At 39.6% G+C, this 24,402-nt stretch overlaps 1 protein-coding gene across 1 annotated transcript in view; it reads left to right on the forward strand.

Moving 5' to 3' along the window:
• The first annotated feature begins 954 nt into the window (after positions 1–954).
• Positions 955–24,402, forward strand: part of MTMR12 (myotubularin related protein 12) — a 33,049-nt gene continuing 9,601 nt past the window's right edge. The window contains exons 1-10 of the mRNA XM_054002619.1: positions 955–1,113; positions 8,914–8,968; positions 10,111–10,250; positions 11,962–12,034; positions 13,125–13,255; positions 13,877–13,970; positions 16,421–16,544; positions 17,652–17,727; positions 20,642–20,748; positions 22,875–22,999. Of these exons, the coding sequence (XP_053858594.1) occupies positions 955–1,113; positions 8,914–8,968; positions 10,111–10,250; positions 11,962–12,034; positions 13,125–13,255; positions 13,877–13,970; positions 16,421–16,544; positions 17,652–17,727; positions 20,642–20,748; positions 22,875–22,999 (1,084 nt within the window). The remainder of the gene's footprint in view (positions 1,114–8,913; positions 8,969–10,110; positions 10,251–11,961; positions 12,035–13,124; positions 13,256–13,876; positions 13,971–16,420; positions 16,545–17,651; positions 17,728–20,641; positions 20,749–22,874; positions 23,000–24,402) is intronic.

The raw sequence follows: 24,402 nt of genomic DNA on the forward strand, positions 1-24,402 counted from the left end.
TGCCACAGGCCGTTTACAGTATTTGCATTGTTCTGTATCCGTATAAAAACGAGGCTTTTAAAAGTAACCTACATACCAGTTAAACCTGGTGTATATTTACAGCTCTGATTACACAGTGTTCAAAGACAACATTCCAGGGAGGCTGTGGCTGTAACACATTAAATAGGCATTGGACAGAGGACTTCTAGAGGTGTATCAGCAGTCACATTTTAAAGGGTTTTGAGGATTATTTAATGGAAAACATGTTTTATGTCATTTTTCTTGCACTTCTCCTGCCATAAGTAACACTCTGCATCTCGATGCCTTGTTTAGATTTTCTTTAATGCTGAGTTGCCTTCTGAGCGTGCACAGATAGTTTAGCATCTGAGTTTAGCAGTTTAGCAGCTGAGCGAGGAACAGTGCAATAGATGAGTTAAACAAAGCTTCGATGCGATATTAGATATAAAGTCTTTACTGTGAGGAGGGTGAGGCAGTGGCACAGGTTGCCCCGAGAAGCTGTGGATGCCGCATCCCTGGGAGTGCTCAAGGCCAGGCTGGATGGGGCTTGGAGCAACCCGGTGGAAGGCGTCCCTACCCACGGCGGGGCGGGTGGATTCAGATGGGCTTTAAGGTCCTTTACAGCCCAAACCATTCTGCAATTTTACGACTCTGTGGAAATGACGGCTGGATCAAGGAACAGGCCAGGAGCGGGAGGTTCCTGCAGCTACGCAAAAAAGGTACGTGGTTAGCCCGAAACGGAAGGAGCGGCGGCGGATGCCTGCTGGCTTCAGCCGCGCCCTGCAGGCCGAGGGCAGCACCATGAGGGCACTCCCGGGGCACACGGGGCAGCCCAAAGGCCCCGCGGCTGCTGAGGGGCGCGGGCCCCGCCCCGTGAGCGCGGGCGCGGCGGGGAGGCGGTGCCGCAGAAATGGCTGGCGCCGGCCGGGGGCGGGCACGGGTGGTGCCAGCCCCGTGATGCGGCTCGGCGTCGCTGCGCTGCCGCGGGATCGCTCCTTCCGCTGCCTCCCCGCTCGGGACGAGCGCTGGGAAGCGCCGCCGCCGCGGGCCGGGGCCATGTTGGGCGGCGGGGCCAGGGCGGCCAAGCCGTCCTTCGTGTCCTACATCAGCCCGGAGGTGCGGGGCCGGGCGGGCGGGGCCGGGCAGCCTCGGGCACCCCGGCCGGGTGCTCGGGGCGCAGGGAGCGCTGCGCGGGGCGGGGGGAGCGGGGCCGGGGCCAGGGCCAGGGCTGCCGCCGGGCACTGCAGGGCTCAGCCTGCCTGGGCTGCCCCGAGCGTGGAGAAGAGCTTAAAAAACAGAGCTGGCTGGTCAGCGGAGTTCGTTCTGTAAGCCGTGGCCAGATGTCGGGCTGCGGTTGTTCGGCCCGTAAGGTGGGACTTTCCGAACCTGTTCTTATTGTCCCTGAAGAGCATCACTTCACGTTCTGCTCGGTGAGCTCCTTACTCTTAGTTCCGCCAATGGAAAGCCCTGGATATCCTTCTTTAACAGCTCGGTGTTGAATTCTTGGCAGTGTGTATATTTCTGTGTGTATCTTTGGTATTGTTCTGCCTGTTGTCCTTTCACTTATTTGTCGAAACTTATGTTGACAGCTTGATCAAAGTAACCTTAGACTCAGTTTACTGAGGTCATCTTGTTAGCACATGGTATTAGGTCAGTATTGTTTTTCTGTATTCCATCATTCTTATTCCTGGTAAACAGCTGTTTTCTAGGAAAATAATTTGATGAATATGAGCCATAAAGTGTTGGGATTTTCCCTCTCCTAGTTCTTTGTAGTTTGTGTCAAACTGATTCTTCTTAATTGTAAATTCTCTTGAGAGCTTCTTAATGAAGAGATTTTGTCAACGTTGTTAGTTAGTGCAGAGTGTGTCACTGATAGGACCTTGTTGAATCTGCTGTTTTTATTTTACACTGGATCTTAAATAACAATCAGAATTGTTACGGCTAAAATCAGCTGTGGTATTTAAAACTTTTTTTCTTAGTTTGTGATAGCAAATCTGGTTTTTATATGTTTTTCAGTCCTGGTGGCTTGTAGTTTCATCAGTTTACTTTGAAAGTTTTATCTCTTTCTTGTATTTCCATGTGAAAACAGATGGAAATGATAGGTACAAATATTTCTGGAGTCAGCAAATATATGCCTGTCTGAGGTCACTTTTTCACCTTTAGAAAGTACCTCATAGAAATATACAAGGAACTGAATTTTGTGAAAGAAACAACTTCACTTGTTGGACTTACTAGAAGACATTTCACCTTTTAAATGAGTGTGGTGTATGACTAAAACTTGCTAGAAAAAATGGCTGATTGAAAAGAGCACAAGTAATATATACATAGTGCAGCAAGATACCAAATAATAAAGAGTACTTTAATTTGATTTTAAGTGCAGTGGTGTAATGCTTCAAATATGGTCATGATGGCTGCAGGAAGAGTAGCTAAGGTATGTAACACTGGAAGATGAGCTCTTTTTGAAATATCCTGATTCAGTAGACATTGTTGTCATTAACTTTTTACATGTTCTTGCTGCTTTTAAGCCTCTCAATGTTTCACTTAAATTTAAGTATTTCATGCACTCTTGCAGCAGGAACTTTGTGTTATAGACGTGACTTCTGCCATAGAATGGATGTCCCTTTTGCACCTTCAAAGACACAGTGAAGCTGAGGTCTGATGTGATTAGCAAGTAAAGCAAGTTTGACTCTGCTGTTGACAGCATATGACTGCCTTAATGGTTACACAGGAAACTGAAGACTTTAGTCGCTTTTGTGAGAATTAAAAATAAAATTTTAGGTGTATGATGAAACCTGTGAGGCTATTTTGTTGTCTAGAAAAAGCATGTTGATTAAATATCCTAAAGTAAGCAGAAGTGAGCCTATCTCACAGAGCTTTGTGGACCCAGGAAAAACAACTTCCTGAACTCAGGTTTCCTGTACAAGTTAACTTCCATGTAGTTGAGTTTTAAACAGAACTAGACTGCTAAAACAGTGGAAATTCTGATTTATTTTATGTGGAACATAGTTGGGTCAACTGGGAGCTTTCATCAAGGTATTTTAACTTCCAGGTGCTTGGGGAAGAAGTACTGGCAACAGGTGTGATGCTTCCTCTGGCAGGCCATGTCAGAAGGTGGGAAACAGCAGTTTAGGGGCTTGATGAGCTTGAGATTTCAGCTGTGTAGGATTGGAATTAATGGTGGACTTCTCCATTAATTTGCAGAGCGTTGCCTTGAATCTCTTTGTACTTCCAGCCTGAGGCAAGATTTCCGATCAACCACTATGCAGTGCAGAGCAATAGAGTTGTGTTAGGGGTAGCTCTCCCTTGCTTGCAGCCTTTAGCTTCTGTGGTCTTGTCCTGGTTTGCCTGGGAAGCTGTTTGAAGGCCTTAAACTGCTGCCTCCAGGTTAGGGGAGCCCTGCAGTAGGGAAATTTACAGGCAGAGCTGAGGTTTTGGTATTGGTTTTGCGTTTCGCCCCACCTTGTTTAGTCCATTTTCTGATACCTGAGGGACACATTCGGCAATACTCTGAAAAATAAAATGAAGTCGGCTTTAAGCTGCTGTGTGTACTAATTTGAATATGAAATGAAACAGGAACTCTATCTGTTAATATATGACCAGATGGAAGCAAGGAGTGAAAAGAAAATGCTGCTTATTAAAGAAACAGAAGTAGTTTTTGTTGTGAAACCCCAGAATGTCTGGAAAAGCAGCATTTCTAACATCTGACTAAATATAACCTAGTTAGGCTCTGCTGTATGGAACTGCAAATCAATCAGTGGTCTGTTGAGAGTGAGACCGTAGGATGTTGATATTAATGACACACTTCCCCCCAGGACAGACTTGGCTACTCTGCAGGAAGTGGGGTAAATACTAGGGTATAAAGTCAATGTTTTGACATTTCAGATCACAGAATATGTGTCTGTGGAGACAGTGAAACAAGGACCAGTGAATTACTTCATGATTTCTGACTTTTTCAGACTTTGAAAACTGAAGTTACGATCTAGCTTGTTTGACCTGTAAATATTTTCCTAAAAATCTTAATTTGCATAAAAAATTAGATTTCAAATTTGATTTCAAGCTCAAAGTTGGTATTTTTGCATGCTTTTTTTAAAGTTAAATCCTTGATATTCATTCTTATGGGATGTTTTTTCCTGTGTTAGCCTTTAAACTATGGAAGAGGTTGTTCTGATGCATGCTGCTTATCTCTGAAATCTGGGGTACACCACAAACTGCTTAGGGTAACTTTCATGCCTCATGTGCTGTCTCTTAGATCCTGCACTCATAAGCACTGTGAATACTTCTTGCTTGTAAATCCTGGTATGATATTGTGTAGTGATCAATCTTAAAAACATATGTCCCTCCTCCAAAATTGGGGTGGTGGAGTTGAAGGGGGGAGCAAGGAATAGGAGTTGGTGGACAGCTGGGCTGATATGGGGGAAACTAGGCATTGATGTCAGAGGAGATGGACTGGACAATGTGAGGAAAGAGGAAAGGATAAGAGATGAAACGGATGGGGAAAACACGTGCTATGATCTAAGAGACTTCTGGATAAGGGAGCTGTGAAAGGAAGAAAAACAAGCAGTTAGAGATTATTCTCAGCAATGTTATTAAAGTGTAGTAAGCATACGCTTACTGTGGGTTGTGTGGTGTACAACATGGGATTAGGCTTGTTTGACCAACAAAGAGTCCTTGAGAAAATACTAGGTATGTAATGTGGTTTGTTTCTGGATGCAAAATAGATACTTGGCATTTGCACAGGTGTTTCCTCTTTTGCATGGAATTCCAGTGAAACTGTTCCACAAAAGTTTATTTTACTCAGGAGCACTGTACTCACTTGTTAGAGCATCACAACTGATTTGCAGGTCTTTTGGTACACAGTTTGACTTTCACAGCTGATAACTTTCTTAAGTATATATTTATCTTTATTTCACCTCTCTTTTTAGTGAAGTAAATATGAAAAAAAACAGATGCTCATAGCAAACCTCACCAGGATGTAGATCTTCCCTGCACAGAACTTACTTGTGGAAAACTATATAAAAACATCAAAGTATTCAGTATTCTTGCAGCACTGTTTGCTGTCAGCTTTGAAAGCTGTCAGCTGTTTCAGACAGTACCCTGGATAGCCTGGAAGTGATCACTTGTTCCTTCATTATTTGAATATTTCAAACATATTTTCTCAGCATGTTTAGTAATGTTTAGCGTGTTTTTCATTGTCGGAATTGCCTGTAGCACAAATGTCCAGCTATGGATCAGTAGAAGCGTTACTGTGGGGTAAGGTAGGTTCAGAGTTTACAGTTTGAAGCAGCAGACTGTATGCATGGTGTCTCTGCTGGGGTGATGGGCAACATCCAGTATCAGTAGGCACATATCTGTATGTCAATAATGATGAAAAAAGCCCCAAACAGATTCTCTTATCAAGGTCTGGATTCTGGCATGCAGGGAATGTTTTTCTCTCTTTACTTATTTCCAGTACACTTATTTCCAGTTGTTTACCTCCCTTTGGAGTGAGAGGAATTGCTTTCAGTTGTGGTGACACTGTATGACAAAAAGCAGAAGTCATTTGGGATTCCTTTCCTGCTCCAACCATTAAGACCCTGTTAATATAACATAACTCCTACTTGACCTTGTTGCCCTAAACTTTGTTGCCTCACTCATGCCTTCAGCACTTGGAGAAGATGTGTCTCCCCAGACAGGCTTGAGGAAAATACTTTAACCCCTTTAAATACATTTTTTGGAGGAGAGCTGACTGTAGTCCCTTGGTATTGCAAACTGTGCAGTTGTTCCTTATATTTGGGTAAAAAACAAGAAGAGAACTTTACTTAAGGAAAACAGGTTTTGGTTTTCTGTTAGCAAGAAGGGGGATATATTATGAATTAATTTGGTGTGACATGTCAGCTTGAAGCTTTGGCATGATTTGGTGCTCTCTACTGTTAAAATTGATTATTAAAGGGCGTTGCCATATTTCCTACCACTGATGGAGAGCCTGGAAGAAGGAATATGGCACAAAATAAGTGCACAGGTGAGAAGCATCTCTTAGAAAGAAGTTTCTAAAACCTTCATCAGAGTTGAGGTTTTTGCCTCAGAAAATACAGAAACAAAGTTAATTTTCTTCATTTGCATGGTGTCCTGTGGGTGACTGCTTTTAACTGTGGCTGGTAGTAGGGCTTCCCATGTTTTATCTTAAGTAAGAAGTGACAAAATGCTGCTTGGGGCATTCCGAACAGGGGAGCTACAGATGAAAAGCTCTTTCTAGAAGTTTGCATGGCTTTTAGTGGTCACATATGGAAAGTACTTGCATGCTTAGCTTCAACAAATGGTCAGAGGGTGAAGATTTCTGAGGTCCAGATGTATTCAGTAGCTTGCAGAAGGGGACAGACTTCTGCTTCCCTTTCTTTTGTTTACGTGCTCATCTGACCTGTTGATGAGCCAGTTCTGCTAACAATAGGCACTAACAATAAAACCAAATGTAGGACAAGTACATACTTCCCAGCTGATTTTACAAATCAAATTACCTCACCATGTTGTCAGACAAACCTAGGGATAAAGGAGTGGGTGGGTGACTGTGAACGTGTGACTTATTAAAGGGCGTTGAGCATAATGAATTGAAACAGGCTCTTCAGTTAGTTGTAAGATCTGTGTTGCCCCAAAGCTTATACTTGTTATAAAAATAAAATTGAAACAGAGTGGAGATGGCAGCTGAATTTACATGTGTGTCCTATACAACTTGAACTGACTCACAGTGAGTTATTTTTTCTTGCAGATCTTTTCCTTCTCACTGAAAAGAGCAAATACAAAATGTGGCAGCAGTAAAATCTAATGTATTTTCATACCCTCCCTAGGAAAATGAATGCAGCTGCATGGATTCTTCAGCAGCACTCATGGCTTGAGGTCTAGCTATATCTATCTATATGTATCAAAAGCACCTTTAATATGTTTATGAATTTTGTGTGGGAACATAAATGTTGAATTTCAAATAGAACTCTTCTGGAGGCTTAACTCTTGGAGTCTGTTGAATGTTATAGGAATTCTGCCTATCATAAGCACTTCAGTGTCTGTAGGCTTTTTTCAAGAAAGTGAAACTGGATTTGACAAGGTGATCTCAGTGTTTGTGGTCTCTAATCTGCTGTGATGCGATTTGATTAAACTTCTAACTATGTGAGAAGATAACAAATTTAAACTTGTAACCAAAAACTTGTAACCACTTGTTCAAGATTTGCTGTTGAAACCCGTTAAAAAAGCTTTGTTGCATTTTATCAAATGAGCTCAAAGAACTTCTTTGGGTCAGATTTTTTTTTCTTCAGTTCAGTTTTGCCAACACTAGCATAAACTGGTACTCATGGTAATAAGTACAAACAGTGTATGTGCAGAACAGTAGTTATTACATTCTTTCTGGCATCTCCCAAAGTCAGAGGTGCTGGAAAAGCACCTGGCTGGTACAACTGCTTTACTGTTCCGTGGAAGTGATTGTTGGCATGCAGTTTGCTGAGCAGTGTTGCATGTAGTTGGACACTAAGAGTGATTGTATAAGGCAAAGCTGTTAAAGGTACTTGTAAACCTAAAGTTTAGCTTACAGTTACCATTGGTGAAGAGATAATGCTAGGGAAAGTATATATTTCTCCTCTAAATGCAGAAGTATTCAGCTTAAATCATAGTAGCATTTTAGCTAACTTTTTAGCTGGCAAGCCTGCACTTTGATTAAATATTACTTCTACAGCATCCACACTTAGGAGAGAAAGGCAGCAAACCAGGATTTGTTTTTTCTATTAGCTATCAGCTGTAGTTATGGATTTCTTTCTTCACACCACTACTACTTCCATTTTATAAGCTTTTTCTCTTTTCAGCTTATCTTGAACATCTCTGCTGTTCTCATGATGTATTTTCCTGGTGGTTTTAGCTTTGCTGTGCAGCTTTCAAACTTAGTTCTGGGTCTTCGGAGTATGGAGTGCAAGTGTTTATATGAATGGCAGAAGCTGTTTATTTTTGTTTATTTTTGTACTCTCAGGGGCTTTTGTTTCTCTGTATTTAATCCAGGAAAATTATTATTGCTTATATCTTCTTTTGATTCCTTGCCTTGAATTGCAGTAGGTGACTAGATGCTGGTGACAAACTAAAATTAGCTTGCTTGCTGTTGTGCATCCGGGGGGGGGGGGGGGGGGGGGGGGGGTTCCAGTTAACTAATGGTTTTCCAGAAAGACTCCAATGCATGCAAAGTGATTTGGACTTGGAGGAGGAAGTTCTGAACAGGCTGAGCAGGAAGGGTGTAGCATCTCCTCTAGTTTAATAGTCTTAGGCTGGAGATTTTAGCCCATCTGCCAGTGCCTAAAGGCTAGAATAAGCGACACAGAGAATTTAATATGTTTGCTTTGTGCAATTTGGGTCTAAACTGAAGGATCACCTCTTAGTTCCAAGATACTGAAATACCTTTCCATATAGTCATGTTAGTGCCGTTTAAGTAACTTCTGTACTTTAGTTAAAATGTGTGTAAAAAATCAGAAGCAGGGAGTCATGGATGAAACTTGAAAAACTGAAGGGTACCTTAGAAACAATAGCAAGTCATACATGGAAAAGCTTATGAATGAGCTGGGAGATGGTGCTGTAATACTAAGTTTATGCTTATCCATTTAGGTGTGCCGAGAGAACTTTAAAAATATTGGTAATGTTTTATTTCTGTCTGTTGCACAAACAGTCCATTTTTTGTGTGTTCACAAATGCATGTAACTGACACTGTGGATGTCAAAACAATTACTTAGCAAATAGACTTCTGATATTAAGTGGAAAGATCAAATTGCAGACGTACACTCCTTTCATTTAGGAGGCTTTTTTCCTTAATTTTTATTTGCCAGAATGTGAGGAATTAAAGTGGGAAGGTGTAGTTCTTTACAGCATGTGTTGAAGGTATAATCTTTTCAAAGTAATAATTACTCTTTCTGTCTTTAGGAGATACACATAAAGGAACCCATAGAAAAGGAAGTAAATCCTCACTTATTACCAGGTAACTGTTGTATATTACTAGATTTAAGTAATAAAAATTAATGATTAATGAATAATATTTAAATATTTCCCTGTCTGCAGCAAACACTCATGTGACATCAGTGTCACAAGTTGCAAAATACAGGGTTTGGTTTAACAACCCATGCAAGTTGAAATGTTTTTAACATCTCTATCTGCATGGAATGTTGAAACTTCTAAAACAATTTTTTTACAGAGTTCAGTATCCTCATGTAATCTGTATGTGGAGAACTGTCAACACTTGAGTTTTCCCTGTTTCTTAAAGTTGGGTGGGTTTTGTTTGTTTGGAACTGAAGACAAGAACTGGATGAAATTTACCTTCTAGTTGCTTTGTCTCTACTGTGAGTTACTTGGGCCTTCCAATGTTTCTTTTACTGGCAATATTTTCTTTTGTAATTTAAAATGACTTCTTGTATAAAAATATTTTCTAAGATAAGGAAAGACCAAATACATATAAAAGTTTACAATAAACTAGTATTCTTCTGTTTGGTTTCCTACACTTTTTAGACCAAGAGTCTGTCTGATCACATCTGTTAAAACTTCACTTAAATTTGAAGTTCAGTTCCTATGAATTCTAACAAGAGAACTTAATTGACTATTATTTATGCAAACTTTTATTTGAGACTTCCAGAATAGCCTTGGGACCTGTAAAATAATCAAAGTTATGAAAAAATAACTACGCTGAACCTGAAATAATAAATTTAAATGTTTCAGCATTCTTAAAGTTTAACAGTAAGGAAGAGTGGAATAATTTTCAACTTGTTTATTGACTATATAAACTGCTCTTACTTTTTTTTTTTTTTTTTTTTTTTTTAAACTACCCTCTTGAATGATTGCTATTCTTTTGCCATTTGGAGTAGGCCATGACACAGGTACCTGTGGTTACAGAACTCCCAAACATCTGCAGTTCAGGCCTTCTGGAATAACATTAGTAACTTGGAAGGCTCTCAATGTGCTGATTCCAGGAGCTGCCTTGTAGTGCCTTTGTGTAACAGTGATGAACTATCTTCAGGCATACAGTTCTGAGAAACTGTCAGGAAGTTATTGCTGCGACTGAGATAACAATTGAAATAATTCAATTGTAAATGTCAGTTAATGTTGCAAGTCAGTGTTTCTTCTCCACAGGTGAACTGCTGCTTTGTGAAGCCAGCACAGTGTACAAGTATGTGCAAGAAGATGGGTCAAATCGTGGCACTTACGGGAAACTTGTGTGCACAAACTTTAAGATTTCTTTCCTTGATGATGATTCTGCTTCAGATGATAACGTAAGAAAACAAGTCTTCTAATTATGACTAAACAAATTCTGCATAAATAATCATATCTTCCCCGTATATAAGGATGCAGAATGAACATAAATGCATAACTTTTCCTAATGGGTGCAAAATAACTTGAATCAGTCTGCCTCTGCTTGATCCTTCCTCAAGCTCTAATGACTATTTTAAGCAAAGGCAGTGCAAGCATTTATGTGGACACTTAGATTAGATATAGTTTATAACTCTTTATATTTTGTGAGTTGGTGAAGCTTCAGTTAAAAGAACCTATTGTTTTGAAAACGAATCAACAGTTTGTTTAAAACTGATTTCTGACTCTTTGTCTTGGTAGGATTTGTGGAAGTGAGAGTGTCTCTGATGGTGGATAACATCTGCCTGATTTGACTTTGGGCTACATCTGCAGAATCATTTCAGGCTGTACAAGACTGAGTAAGCTGATACTCAGCAGAAATGCTCTGAAAAATTATGTGGCTCAGTAAAACTATGAATTATTTCATTCAAAGCCCAGTGTTTACTGAAAAGATTTTAAAACCTAGTACTGTTGAGCTTGCAAACACTGAAAAAGCTAAAAACTCCCTAAATTTTAAAAATTATTTTGATCTTTCTTCCTTTGGTTTAGGTGCTCAAATTGAACTGTCAGGGGAGAATGGTAATGCCACAATGCTTTTGATGAGCTTAAGCATTGAAATAGTTTAGTCCATTTAGGTGCTAGAAGTGAAAAGAGAGTCTAATGGCTCCCATGTTCAAGGTGACCTTGACAGTTAAGGACATTGAGAATAATATGATTTGACATGTGTTGATTGTAGTCAGAAGTTTCTAAGGGTTAAATTTCACAAAGTTTAAACATTAAACTAAGGCTTTTGCAGCCAAGTACAGATTATTGGACCTTCTGGAATTAAGACAAAGCTGCAGAGTCTTTTGATGTAAATCTCAAGTGATCTGTGGAAACTTGGTAATGACCATGCTAATTTCTGGTCCATTGCTGGCTTTGAACCTTGGGTTTATAACATGCCAAGTCAACTATATTTCTTTTAACAAAAGTTCAGGGTTAGCTACCTGCTTCAGAGTACTGCAGACCTGGAAGTAACTGGAATAAGATTAACTCTGTTCACAGTAAAGTATAATTTGCTGATGTAGTGTACATCAGCTGTTTGGTAACAATATTGAAAATAGTGTTTAACTGTGGCATCACTAAGATGCCATTTTTAACTGTACTAATGGAAAGGTAGAAGTGAAGGGAACTCCAAATCACTTCAAGTTTGGTTACACAGTAGATAAGGTAATTGGGTTGTGCGTGTGTCTTCACTTTACCCGGTCATAAATCTGTTTTTAATGTTAGTATGCTCTTGGGATACTTGTTCTTTTAAGAGACTTTGTATTCCCTGCCAGGTTCTCATAGCAAGGAAACTTGTCATAAAGGGGCTTGGATTACGTGAAGCTACTGTATTTCCTGTTTACTGCAGTGATTCTAGTTTGAAAAGTGACTCGCAACAGAAATGTATGCTTTGAAGCTATTTGAAAAGTAAAAACTGTACATTTCAAGCATGGCTGAGACTTAAAGAAAGCTATATTGTGTGTATAACTTGTGTTTGTATTTTAATAACTGTTCTTCAGTGTCCTGCCTTACACAGCTTATAAGAATAAGAAGTAATGCAGAAGGTGGTACTGCAGTGTAACATTTCTGTGATTTTTTGCATGTTTCTAGGAGCCACAATTTAAAAATAAGATTGTAGGAGAAAATGACATAACTCTGCAATGTGTAGATCAAATATATGGAGGTAAGTCAGCTTTTTAGCCCTGGGGGTCTTAGAGTGCTGGTGCTCCTTGTAGAAATACATCCTTTTTAGAAAACAATACATTTTTAAAAAGCAGCTACAGTTATATTTAATAATGAAATGACAGATAAGAAATATATCAGAACCCAGTCCTATCCCTCAAGCTTGTCAAATTAATTTTCATTTACTTGATTAATTGTCCACTGGAACAGACATGATTCCTGCAAAATGCAGTGGTTCAAAGCAGAGAGTGTACTGTGAAAAGTCCCTAAATTTGCTAGACAAGGATCTTCTAATGTATCAACTATTTCTATAAATATTGATATATGCACTTCATTTGAGCAATAGCAGTACAGGTACCAAATTCTCAAACAATTCTTTTTGTTTGTCTAAGGGAACTTTGTTTTATGAGATACATGATATCTTCACTGTATTAAAGGACATAGAAAAGGAGGTTTTAATTGCCAGCTAAATCAAGCGCTTTGTATGGGGGCTTAGAGATGTGCCAATATTGCTAAAAAAGATAAATGAGAATGGGGCTGATAATTTTAAGTATGGGAAAGCTTTATTGTTCTTGGACTAATTATGAGTATTCAGAGCGTTTACACACTCTGGTGGTGTGGATTTGTGAAGGAGTGAACTGGGACAGACCAGTGATGGTTATTAGACGCTTTAGTTTTATGTACAGTGGCCCAGCTGGCAGCACTTGACATTGTGAAATGGTACATCCTACTTCCTGGTGGTTAAAAAATATTTTTAAGGAACTTAGAATGATCTCAGATGTCTGGGGACTTCCCCTTGGGTAAAATTACTTAATTGTTCTTTATGTATCTTGAAACTTGGTGTGCAGTCAGAATCTGAATAGATATAACCACTGAGCGGCTGGTTTGCTGCAAATTTGCCTTTTACCTTGTATGAAGTAATTTGATGGGTTTCAAAAGAAAAGGCTTGCCAGCCTGTGTTGTAGGATGCTTGTTTTGTCTTGAGAAAACTTGGGCTTGAATTAGTTTCTTGAGAATTCTGGAAAGTCAGTCAGGGACTACCAACATTACAAGTACCTTTTTGATATTTACTTTCCTTTTTAATTTTGCAGTTTATGATGAGAAAAAGAAACTTCTAACAGGACAGCTAAGAAAATACCCAGAGAAGTTAATTATCTACTGTAAAGACCTTAGAGTATTTAACTTCTGCCTGAGATACACCAAAGAAGAGGAAGTTAAAAGAGTACGTATAGTAACTTAATTTGCTTTTCTATTTTTAGCTTGGTGTTTGATGTTGTGAGGATGAGGGAAGGATGAAATTCACCCTGAAACTTGGAAATGTTTTCTGATCATTTCCAGCTAAGACAGAAAATAAAAGATAGATTTTATTAAACATTTTATTGTGCATAGCATTTAAAAGACAGGTGCAGTGGCTCTTTAAAGAAAACTGGAACTTGGGAGTGATACAGGAAATTAGCTCCAGCTCAGACAAGCTGTAAAGCTGTTCTATTTGTGATGTGTAATTTCATTTTGTTTTAGACTTCAGTATAGTGTTACTTTCCTGATAACTTGAGTTTTTTTGAGAAGTTAGTCTGAGCTCCAAACTAAGAGTCAAGTAACTTTATTTAAATAAGAGTAATTCTGGAGGTGGAACATATATAATACTACTTCGACAAAGTAGGTACAGTGTCTTGTAGAAAACAGAGAAACCTTCCTAAGTCAGCTGTTGGGGAGAGAACCCATCATTTTTGTTTAAAACCTGGATGGAGGGGTTGGTAAAAAAAAAAAAAAAAGACATTTTTTGACACTGGCAGTCTTTGTGTGTTAATTTTTGGTTGGGTGTTAATTTTTGGTCCTTTTTTAGATCGTCAGTGGTATAGTTCATCATAGCCAGACTCCTAAGCTGCTTAAACGTTTGTTTCTGTTCTCTTATGCATCAGCTGCTCCAAACAACACAGGTAAATGCTTTCTTGATCTGTTTGCTGCATAATTAGTTTGTTAAGCAGTCTGGGAGGTCTGTAGTTGAGTTTGTGCTCAGCTTATGGCTGTGTTCTGCTGGCAGGTAGCCTTAACAGATTAATTTTTTTTTTTTTGTTGTACATTGTTGAGCATGTTGCTAAAAACCTCTAAATTGTCCCCTGTCTCCAAAATTGTTGGTCTTGGTGTCCTTCGGGAAGTTGCACAGAAATTTTCCAAGCAGGAGTAGCATCCCTGGATTGAAAACCTATTGTGATTAAAATGTGCAAATGGTTTTCACATGGTTCATCTAGAAAATATTTGCTTGTTTTTATAAGTGTGGTTTTTCTGTATTAGTGCTGTGAACCAGACTTCCTGCTCTTAATTCTGAAATTACTGCATTTGCAGTGGCATCCTATGAGAAAGTATTTTCCCTTTTACTCTTATTTGCAAACAATACGCTTCTTCCAGGCAATTGCAAAAAAACCATAGGTTTGCAAGGCATCTGACTTCCTCTTATATCTGACTTATTACATAATCTTCCCACTTGATCAAACTTGGCTGAATAATACATTAGGCTGCAAAATTCAGGACAAAAAATTGTCAGTGTACTTTCTAGCATTCCGTAATTCAGACTTAATAGTGCTGTTTTGAATTAGGAGCCTGATCCTTAGTGCACCAGCAACACCAGCTCCTTTCACAGAGGGAGGTTTTGATATATGAAAGGTATTAGTCAAACACTTACCAAATCATGTCAAGGAATTTCAGGATCATTTGAGGTTAGAAGAAGCCTCTGGAGATAGTCTAGTCATGTTCTTGTCCATATGCCCCTCTTCAGAGTAGGGTTAACTGCATCAAGTTTAGTCATGTCCAGTTGGGTTTTTAATATCTGCAAGTATTGAGACTTCACAGCCTTTCTAGAGGGTCAGTTTCATTGTTTGACCCTTCCTGTAGTGAAAAACATTACTGTTACATGTATGTGGGATTTGCAGTAGTTCAGCTTGTGCATAACTGCCTCTTGTCAAGTCACTGAGTCTGGATCCACCTTCTGTGCTCTCCTCCCCTGTTCCACCCCCAGTGTGTATATACACAGGGAGATTGGCCCCTGCTGAGCCCTCTTTTCTGAGTGATCCCAGCTCTGTCTCTCCTCATATCAGCCCTTTAATGATCACAGAGGCCCTTCACTGGACCTGGCCCAGGAGCCTTCAGAGGGGAGCCCAGCCCTGGGCACAGCTCTCCAGCTGAGAGCAATGGTGCCTTCATTCAGCTGGTACACAGTGGCTTTGCTAAATGCAGCCCAGGAGCACACTGCCTGTTTGCTGCAAGGAAGGGCACACTGCTGGCTCAGGTAGTTCCTGCTGGCTTCACCTGAAACTGGTGTTCTGTTTCAGCTGCAAACAATGGAAAGACTTCATACTTTTCTAGGTAGAGACTGAGCCTGGGAGAAGCCTTCTCTTTACATCGAAGTGCTGTCCCAGAGTTCTTTCCTATTTTAATAGCTGTTTTCAGTAGTAAGTGGTTTGGTGTCATTCTTCATAAAATTACTACAGGATAAGCCAAATAGACTGTAGAATTTTTTTTTTTTGTGTGTCTCTCACAGTGATAGCTCTAAAATCTTGTCTCCAAGAACTCATCAATAATGTTGTGTTCTGAGCTGTAAATTTTTCATCCACCTTATCATCTTACAGTGAAAAGTTTCAAATTGCCATTGTGTCTTCCATGGAAATTATAGCTCTGTTTGCTATTTCAGTGTTAGCTGATATTTCAGAATGTGACTTAATTAGGATGTGTGTTTAAAACAATTGACATTACTCCATAAATTATATGGCTATTACACAAGATTTGAGGCTAAATCAAGCTGCTGTCTTAACTGTTTCTGAGGTGGCTAAGTAGAATTACAGGGAAGAGTCTAAGTTGATAGTGTTGAGACTGAATTGCTGTAATTAATTTTCTACTCTTTCTGAGTGCCTGATATGTTCTATTCAATGCAAAACTATTCATGAGAAAAAAAATGAACCTTAAATGAAATGCAATATCTGAAATTTTTGTATAAAGATTTTTGGTATGGTTGTTAATTCTGCATTTAAACTACAGGATTAGATACCAGTCAGCTGCATTAGTATAAAATTATATTTGCTGCATAGTACCCTGCATTTTAGGCTGGATGTGAGGACAGCCCCAGCTGTATGGAAGTTCTGTAACAACTGATTAGTTTCTGCAGGAGAAACTGTTCCTGAAGTTATTAGTAGCAGCCATATATGACAGAATATTGCTGTTGTTAAAGATCAGAGGCAGTGTGGTGTACAAAGGCATTTTGTCTTTGACTTGAGATTTTCAGTTCACAAGAGGTTCTGTTTGCTTACCTTAATGGTGACTAACAGGTTTACTTAGAATTGCTTTTGTGTTAGAGTTCCTGACAGTCTGCAAAGTTAATATTATTGATGTCTGACAGATGGGAGAAACCAAACTGTGATGTTTGAGACCCTCGAGGACTGGCGTGATGAGCTGGAGCGGACCAAAGGGAATGTGAAATACAAAGCAGTGACCACCAACGAAGGCTACAGAGTCTCTGAAAAGTAAGCTTGCCCTGGTTAATAGTGAACTTTGGACATGTGAAAATCAGTGCTACCTCTGATGCTGGGGATTATACAGGTTTTTAGGAATTTTTTTAGGATCTGGTTTCCATTTTTATTTATAGAATAGTTTGGTTTGTAATCACAGGAGGTGATCCTGCACAACCCCTGATTCAAGCAGGGTTAAATTCAACATTAGGTACAGACTACTCAGGACCTTGGTTAAATCAAGCTTTGAGTATATCTAGGAGTGGCAAATAGAAAATAGGTATGTCTGGGACCTACACTTCTGTCATACTCGTTAGGATGACACTTTCTCAGTCCTTTACCTTCACTGTGGTAAAATTTCAAGTTACATGCGCTGGAGATTTTCCACTGTTTTTGTTGGAAAGGGGGCTGGGTGGGGAGAAGGTAACTGGTTTAAAGTAAATCTACAAAATGTGCTGTTGGAAGTTAAGTTGTGTTGCCTTTAGGAGAAGGTTAGCTTAATTTAGCTGAGCTTGGCCACCAGTTTAGCTGACTAGCATTTAGTGGTGAGCCCTTTAAAATATATACAAGGCATTGTATACTTCTACTATTGTTTCATAGTCAAATACTGAAAGATCTCACAGGCCTTGGAAACTAGCATTTCAGAGTCTTAACTGTTTATTCTAGAACTCTGTCTTGGGAGACCCAAATTGAATTTAAGTACTTACCTTCATTGCTTCTTTGGACCTTGAACATAAATAGTGTTGGTTGATGCTGGAAATCCATGAGAAATTAAGTTGCATTTGTGAATTAGGATGTGAACTGCTTAACAGGTATAGAAATGGAACTAGTCATTTAATACTGCAAGGATATCTTTTGAAACAACAAAGCATGAGAGAACAAAGGTGGTCTTAGAGGTTACAATTAATTGCACCTTTGCAATGAGAATAGTTCAGACCTCAAGGTTGGGAAAATAAAGGGACAGCTTTGAGGACAATAGAATTATCTAGTAGGAAAGATTATTGTAGCAAGGTGAATACATAATTAGAATTTGAGCTAGAACACTCACCATCATTAAAAGGAACTAGGAGTTTTTTCTTTGTTCGGTTTTTGAGACCAAGAAACTCTTCTTTGTTGTCTTAGGCTACCTTTGTATTTTGTTGTTCCCATATGCATTTCTGAAGAGAGTATCTTGAAGTATGAAGGCAGAGGCATTCCTGTAAGTATATGTGCATGGCTGAGGGTAAGATTCTTATTGAGATGGCAGAATTTCATCTAACATTGCAGATGTTACTGCATGTTTTCAGAACTTTTTTTTTTTAACAGTTTACAGGTATACCTGGTCATCTACATAAGGGAAACTGATGTTGGAAGGAGAAGATACACTATGTATTTCACTGACTAGTGTAATACATAGCAAAAATGTACATATATATAACATATACATATCATAACAGCAAAATATGTATTTACTATTCACAGTTCCCATTTACTAATGTCTTACAACCTACATATATTATTGCCTGTTTTTCATGAGACTTTGCTGAGTGGCATCTGGCTGGGGCATTATGTAAGCCTTGAAATGCTATTTGATGTTGAGGTGAAGATGGTACATGTAAGGTGTAGCTGAACACCTCCAGTTACCTGGCTTGGGTTCTGGTAAGTGCTGTGGCTGTGATGATGCAGTGTTTTTACAAAGTCAGGTAGCCCAACTGAAAAACTAGTTCTTCAAGTCCAACAGAAAATGAAGTTAAATATACAGGTTTGCAGCCTGTAGCAAGCTGGGTTTGGCTTCCTGCTTTGTAGTTCAAGAACCAGTAAGACAGAGAAGATGGAAACAAGGAGCAGAGTAACCTCACTTGTGAGGTCTTACCTTAGTTGCTATGTGTCCATTAAATTTGCCAAGGAAAACCATGTTCATTTTGTGCTCTTAAGTTCATTGGTCCATGGGGGAGATAATACTGTACTGTCCTGCCTGAAAGTCAAAGTAGTGTGGTTGACTTTTTCTCAGAGAGTCAGAGACATATTACACTGGCTCTTACATAGAAACAGAAGTGTTTGGGATTTTTTATTCCTTCTTGCATTCACAGAACTGTAGAATAGTTTGGACCTTTAAACAGCATCTAGTCTAATCCCCCCCTGGAATGACCCAAAGCATCTTTTCCTAGATCAGGTTGTGCAGAGTCTTGTCCAACCTGGCCTTGATTGTTTCTGGGGCATCTACCACCTTTGTGGGCATCCTGTTCCATCCAGTATTCCTGCACCTTCCTTGTAAAAACTTTCTTCCATATATGTTGTTCTAAATCTACCCTCTTTTAGTTTGAAACCATTAGCCCTTGTCCTATCACAGCAAGATATATTAAAAAGTCTTCCCCATCTTTCTTATAAGCCCCCTTTAAGTTATGAAATGCCACAAAAAATATCTCCCCAAAGCTTTCTCCAGGCTGAGCAACCCCAAATCTTCAGTGTATCCTCATAGGAGAGGTGTTCTGGCCCTGTGACCATTTTTGTGTTTCTGCTCTGTGCTGGCTCCAGCAGGTCCCTGTCCCTCCTGTGCTGGGAGCCCAGAGCTGGATGCAGTGCTCCAGGTGGGTCTCAGCAGAGCAGAGCAGAGGGGCAGAATCTCCTCCCTGCCCTGCTGCCCACGGGGCTCTGGATGCAGCCCAGGACATGTTTGGCTCTCTGGGCTGCGAGTGCCATGGCTGGGCCATGTGCAGCCTCTCACCCACAGCACCCCCAGGCCCTTCTGGGCAGGGCTGCTCTGGGTCTGTTCATTCCACAGCCTGTGCTGGTACCAGGGGCTGTCCCAGTCCAGGTGCAGCACCAGCACTTGGCCTTGTTAAACCTCATGATGTTCCTGTGGACCTCTCATTGGGCTTGTCTGGGTCTCTCTGGATGGCATCCTGTCCTTCAGGTGTGTCAAGCTTGGTGTTGTCTGGAAATTTGCTGAGAGTGCACTTAATTTCACTGATTGTGTCATTGATGAAGGTATTAAATAGTCCTGGCCCTGGTACAGACCCCTGAGGGACACCACTTGTCAATGATCTTCATCTGGACATTGGGAAGTTGACCACTACTCTCTGGATGCGACCATTCAACCAATTCCTCATCCCTGAACAGTCCATGCATCAGATCTCTATTTCTCCAAATATGAGAGAAGGATGTTGTGTGTAACCATGTTAAAGGCCCTACAGATGTCCAGATAGATGACAACATCTGTAGCTGCCCACTGTTCCAAGGCTGTGTAGAACTCTTCTAATTATTTCCAAGCTAGTGTCAAGATAGCTGGACCATATTGAATTGGTTTTAGAAGGCAATGGAAGGACAGTAATTTTTTCCACTCTTGATGATTGTGTGGATTCTGTATCCTTCTGAGGTGCACCTCTTGGTTACTGTCAATTGATAGCAGAACTTCTACTTCCTGATTTCATTTGTGTAATATTCCTGATGAAAGTGATTCTTACTCCCTGTTTCAATGCAAGTTTACAGATCATCTTGAGAGCTTCAAGGAGTAAGAAGTATGAATGAGGAAATTATGTGTAAAGAGAAGTAAGAAGCTTTGAGGACTGATTTGCCACTAGAAATACCTGTGACTATGCAATCTGGTTTAGCTGTGGAATGTTTAATACTTTATTTCATATGCCTAGATTACTCTTTATGCATAGTTCACATGGGAAAATACCAATGCATCTATTGTGAGTTATCTCAAGGCTGAATTATTAGAAAAATCTAATAGTGGAGAAACTGATGGATAATATATATATATATATATAAGTTACTTACAAGTTTTATCTTAATGTGGCATATATTCTGACATAATTTGACCATAGACTTTATGATCAATTTTTTTTTTACCTGTGAGGGAAGTTGAGAAAGTAATGTTTTGGCATAATAAATTTTATATTTCCCTGTGCCTGTGTAAAATCTAACTTAAAACTTGCAAGTGGTAACATAGTGTACTCAGGCATGTATTCTTGGTGCAGGTGTAGGAATTTGCTTCTGTTGATGTTTGCTTCTATTAAATACACTAAAAATTCAATGAATCAAAAGCACAGAGAAATTTTGAAATCACTCCATCACCTTGTACATGACAATTTACTTACTTTTCTCATCTGATTAATGTCTTACTGCAGATTTGGTGTTGGTCTTGCCATAACGGTGCTGCTCTTCTCAAAATGTCTGCATTTCCCAAAGAACAGGATGACAGCACTTCACAAATGCAAAAAGCCTTCTTGGATGGGTCAGTAATAGCTATTCTGTCCACAACACTTTGCTTGGTATGGACCTTGCTTCTCTTTTTCCATATATGCTATGTCTTTTAAGCTTTTACACATCAGGAAACAAGTTCTGTATCTGAAAGTAGTTTGCTGTGGTGGAATGTGTTTAAGCCCTTGACCCAATGGCATTGGTCACTTGTGCAGGGTTGGAACTTCACCAAAGGGTTTTTCTGTGGAGATGCATACACATATATTTCTGAGGAATCTGTACTAATTGTGGTGTGTTTTAGGTAAAGCAGCAGCAAAGCCTGTAGGGTTTAATGACTTAATTGTTTTGCAAGTAAGAGAAATGTAGACTCCATCTCTAAATGTGCATTTACAAACTGAGTTTTAATTTAAGACTCTCCCACCTTCTGAGAGGAGCTAGGTTCATGTTCTTATATAATTTGAGATAAGGTGTCCTAAAATATCTGAGGCAGCCTAAGCAATTCATTACTGCAGCTTTCAGAGGGGGTAGTAAACAGAATTAGTTCAGCAATTTGGAAAAGTGACAAGTTTAACTTAAGGGAAGGAGCACAGCTGTCTGACTGTTATGGCAATGACTTCTTGCCCTTTAATTTTGGCTTTTTTTTTTTTTTAAACTGTTGTTTGTCCTAGACAGAACTTCTCTCTCAACAGCCACCTGTTAGATCAGACTCACATGTACAATCTGTACATTAAACATTGGCTCCTTGTTCCTCATAGATGGAGACCTGTTAATCACACAGAACAAACAGAAAACAGCTTGATTGGGCTCTTAAAACTGCTTTTGTTTATAAAATTAATTATGTTTGCATAGGAAAGAGTTGTGGCCCTTCCTGCAGGTTCTCTAATATTTTTACCCTGAAATGGGAAAGATTATATGACTTAGAACTGTCTTTAATGCTATTTCATGATGTGAAAGTCAAGAAAACTAGCAGTAATCTGTAATAAGGTATCCTCTGATATTTTGATCTCTTCTTTGTGGCCATTTGAACTTGGGGTAGTATTGCTGGTTTTCTTTGCTGTGCAGTACTGGTGTTTAATCACTGGAGTCTGAAATATATCTATAAATTGGCCATCAGGGTGTGTTCAAGTGCCATTATAGTAACAGTCTGAACTCAGGCACAGAGCAGATGCTTACAATTAGCAGTTTATCTTTTTAAAAAAGCTGTTCAGAGCCTGATCTTGCAGTGTAAGTTCTTTGCTGTGTCATTTGGAAGAAGTATTGTATTTGGCCAGCAATTGCTTTCCCTCACTTCTCTGATCTGATGCATCTTCCAGTAGGTCTGGTAATCTGTGTTTCTGATGTGGACTCCTGTAGTTCTCACCTAAAGCAGGTTTCTGTGCTACAGCCTGCAGGAAGCAAAGCACTCTGTTCTGCCTAGAAAACTGCCCACAAGACCTCACTTCTGAAGTATGAGCTAGAGAACTTTTCCCAGGTCTTGATAATAAAGAGGCTAGTGTAACAGTAGATGTAGTTACTATGTTGATGTTCATCTGAGCTCTGGAAGCTGTATGAGAGGGAATGCTCTGGGTCCAAACCAAAGCATCTTCTGGCTTGGTATTTTTTCCTCTCCTTAAAGGGAAAAAAATCTGTATATATATAGGGAAATGCAAGCTACGTTGTCTTGTTTGAATCCAAATAATTTCCTTTACTTGTGTGTTTTATTAGAAGACCTAGCTAGGTATCAGAATGTGGTTGGCAAAAGTCAAGAGAAATTGTAAGGTTCTGCTGGGAGTTTTGGGTGTTTCTGTCCATCTCTTCTTTCAGGATACAGCTCTAGCAGCCTCCTAGTAAAGTGATTTTGGTGTGTCTAGTGAGGAAAATATTAAAGAAACAGTAGTAAAAATCAAGTAGTACTTGTAATATTCATAACTGCACAAATAGGCAGTAGTATAATTTTAGTGGTGTCATGGTTAAAAGCATCAAATCTTGTTATTAGCCTGTAGGCAAGCTTCCAGACATTACTTAGAAATGCATGGAGGTCACTAGATAGTCACAGAGTGTCTGTCTTCTGGTATTATAGCTCCTTGACAAATCATGCCTATTAACTTTGTCTTCAGTGATAATAGTTGACTTTTTGACTTGTGAAGCAGAAGGCTTTAATCTCTTGATGGTTTGATTTAGAATCTCTAAGACAATTAGCAAACCTCCCTATGAGCTCCTGAAGATGGATGACTTGTCAAGCAGCCTTCCATCTCTGCAAGATATCCAGACTGCATACACAAGATTTAAACAGCTGTTTTTGATAGGTAAGTCAGACTTTAAAGCAAAGCATAACAATAATGTGCTATGACTCCTGAGTGCAGTAATTTTCTTGATTGTTGTCTTGATTTTGAGGGTAGTTAAAAGCAGGTTTTAAAATATGTAACTGAAGACTGTGCTTATGTCTGGGATGTGAATGAAAGTTTGTAGTTCTTTGATTTAACCACCTCTTGCTAAGCTGTCACAGTATCTGAAAACTGCTTTTGAAGGAGTGGAGTCTTAAGTGTTAGTTGGATTACACTAACTGGAATGAAGTTTGTGGGGAAGCTTTTTAGTCTTCTGTGGCCAAACTTGTAGCCTTTGGGCTCTGTCAAGAGTAGAGACTGCTAATTAATTTTTGCCCTAGGTTTTGTTACACACTAGTCACATCTCAAAACGCATGAAGCTGCTTAAATTCTATCCTTTAGAAAGCAGTCAAATGGGATCCATGTGAAAGTATGATCTAGGCTTTCAGACTTCTTTCTTCTGAGACTTTGCAACTATTTTGCTGTCATGAAACACTTCAACCTCACCTCTTGAGATGAAAAAAGCTCCACTCCACTTCTAATATGAAGTATTTGAGTTTCACAGTTAGGATTTTGACTAGAATACACTGTCAAATCCACAGTGAATCTTAAGATCTAAAAATAATTGCCTTTTTATGTGATTTCTAGTAACTCGCCCTCTGTAAAAAAGCCTAAGCTTGAATTTAAGTCATTTAACCTGTGTCATGAAATCCTGTGTATTTCAATGATGTAATTGTATCATTGTCTTATATTCATGCAAAGGGAATGTGTTGAAACTGCCATCTAGTAAGTGTGTGTTCTTGCAGTTTTTAAAATAAGGTTTGTTAGTAGACTGTACCTCACTGGGTATAGCACTATGCACTTTCAGTCTGAGAAAAATATTCAGGTAACCTTTTGCAGAAGTACTAAGATCTTACAGAAATTGATGATTTTATTACCATATTTTGAAGTCTGAACACATTAACCATTACTTTTGTCCTGTCTGTCCCTAGTTAATATGGTATAGGCAACTTGTCCTGGCCATGGCACTCACAGCCCAGAGAGCCAAACATGTCCTGGGCTGCATCCAGAGCCCTGTGGGCAGCAGGGCAGGGAGGGGATTCTGCCCCTCTGCTCTGCTCTGCTGAGACCCACCTGGAGCACTGCATCCAGCCCTGGGTTCCCAGCATGGGAAGGATAGGGACCTGCTGGAGTCAGCCCAGAGAAGGCCACCAAGATGATCAGAAGAATGGGGGATCTCTCCTATGAGGAAAGGTGGACAGAATTAGGACTGTTCAGCCTGGAGAAGAGAAGGCTTCAGGCAGACCTTGTGGAACCTTCCAGTTCCGATAGGTGCTACAGGAGAACTGGAGAGGAACTTTACATGAGAGTGTGAAATGACAGGA

Source organism: Vidua macroura, chromosome Z (assembly GCF_024509145.1).
Source record: "Vidua macroura isolate BioBank_ID:100142 chromosome Z, ASM2450914v1, whole genome shotgun sequence".
Lineage (NCBI taxonomy): Eukaryota > Metazoa > Chordata > Aves > Passeriformes > Viduidae > Vidua > Vidua macroura.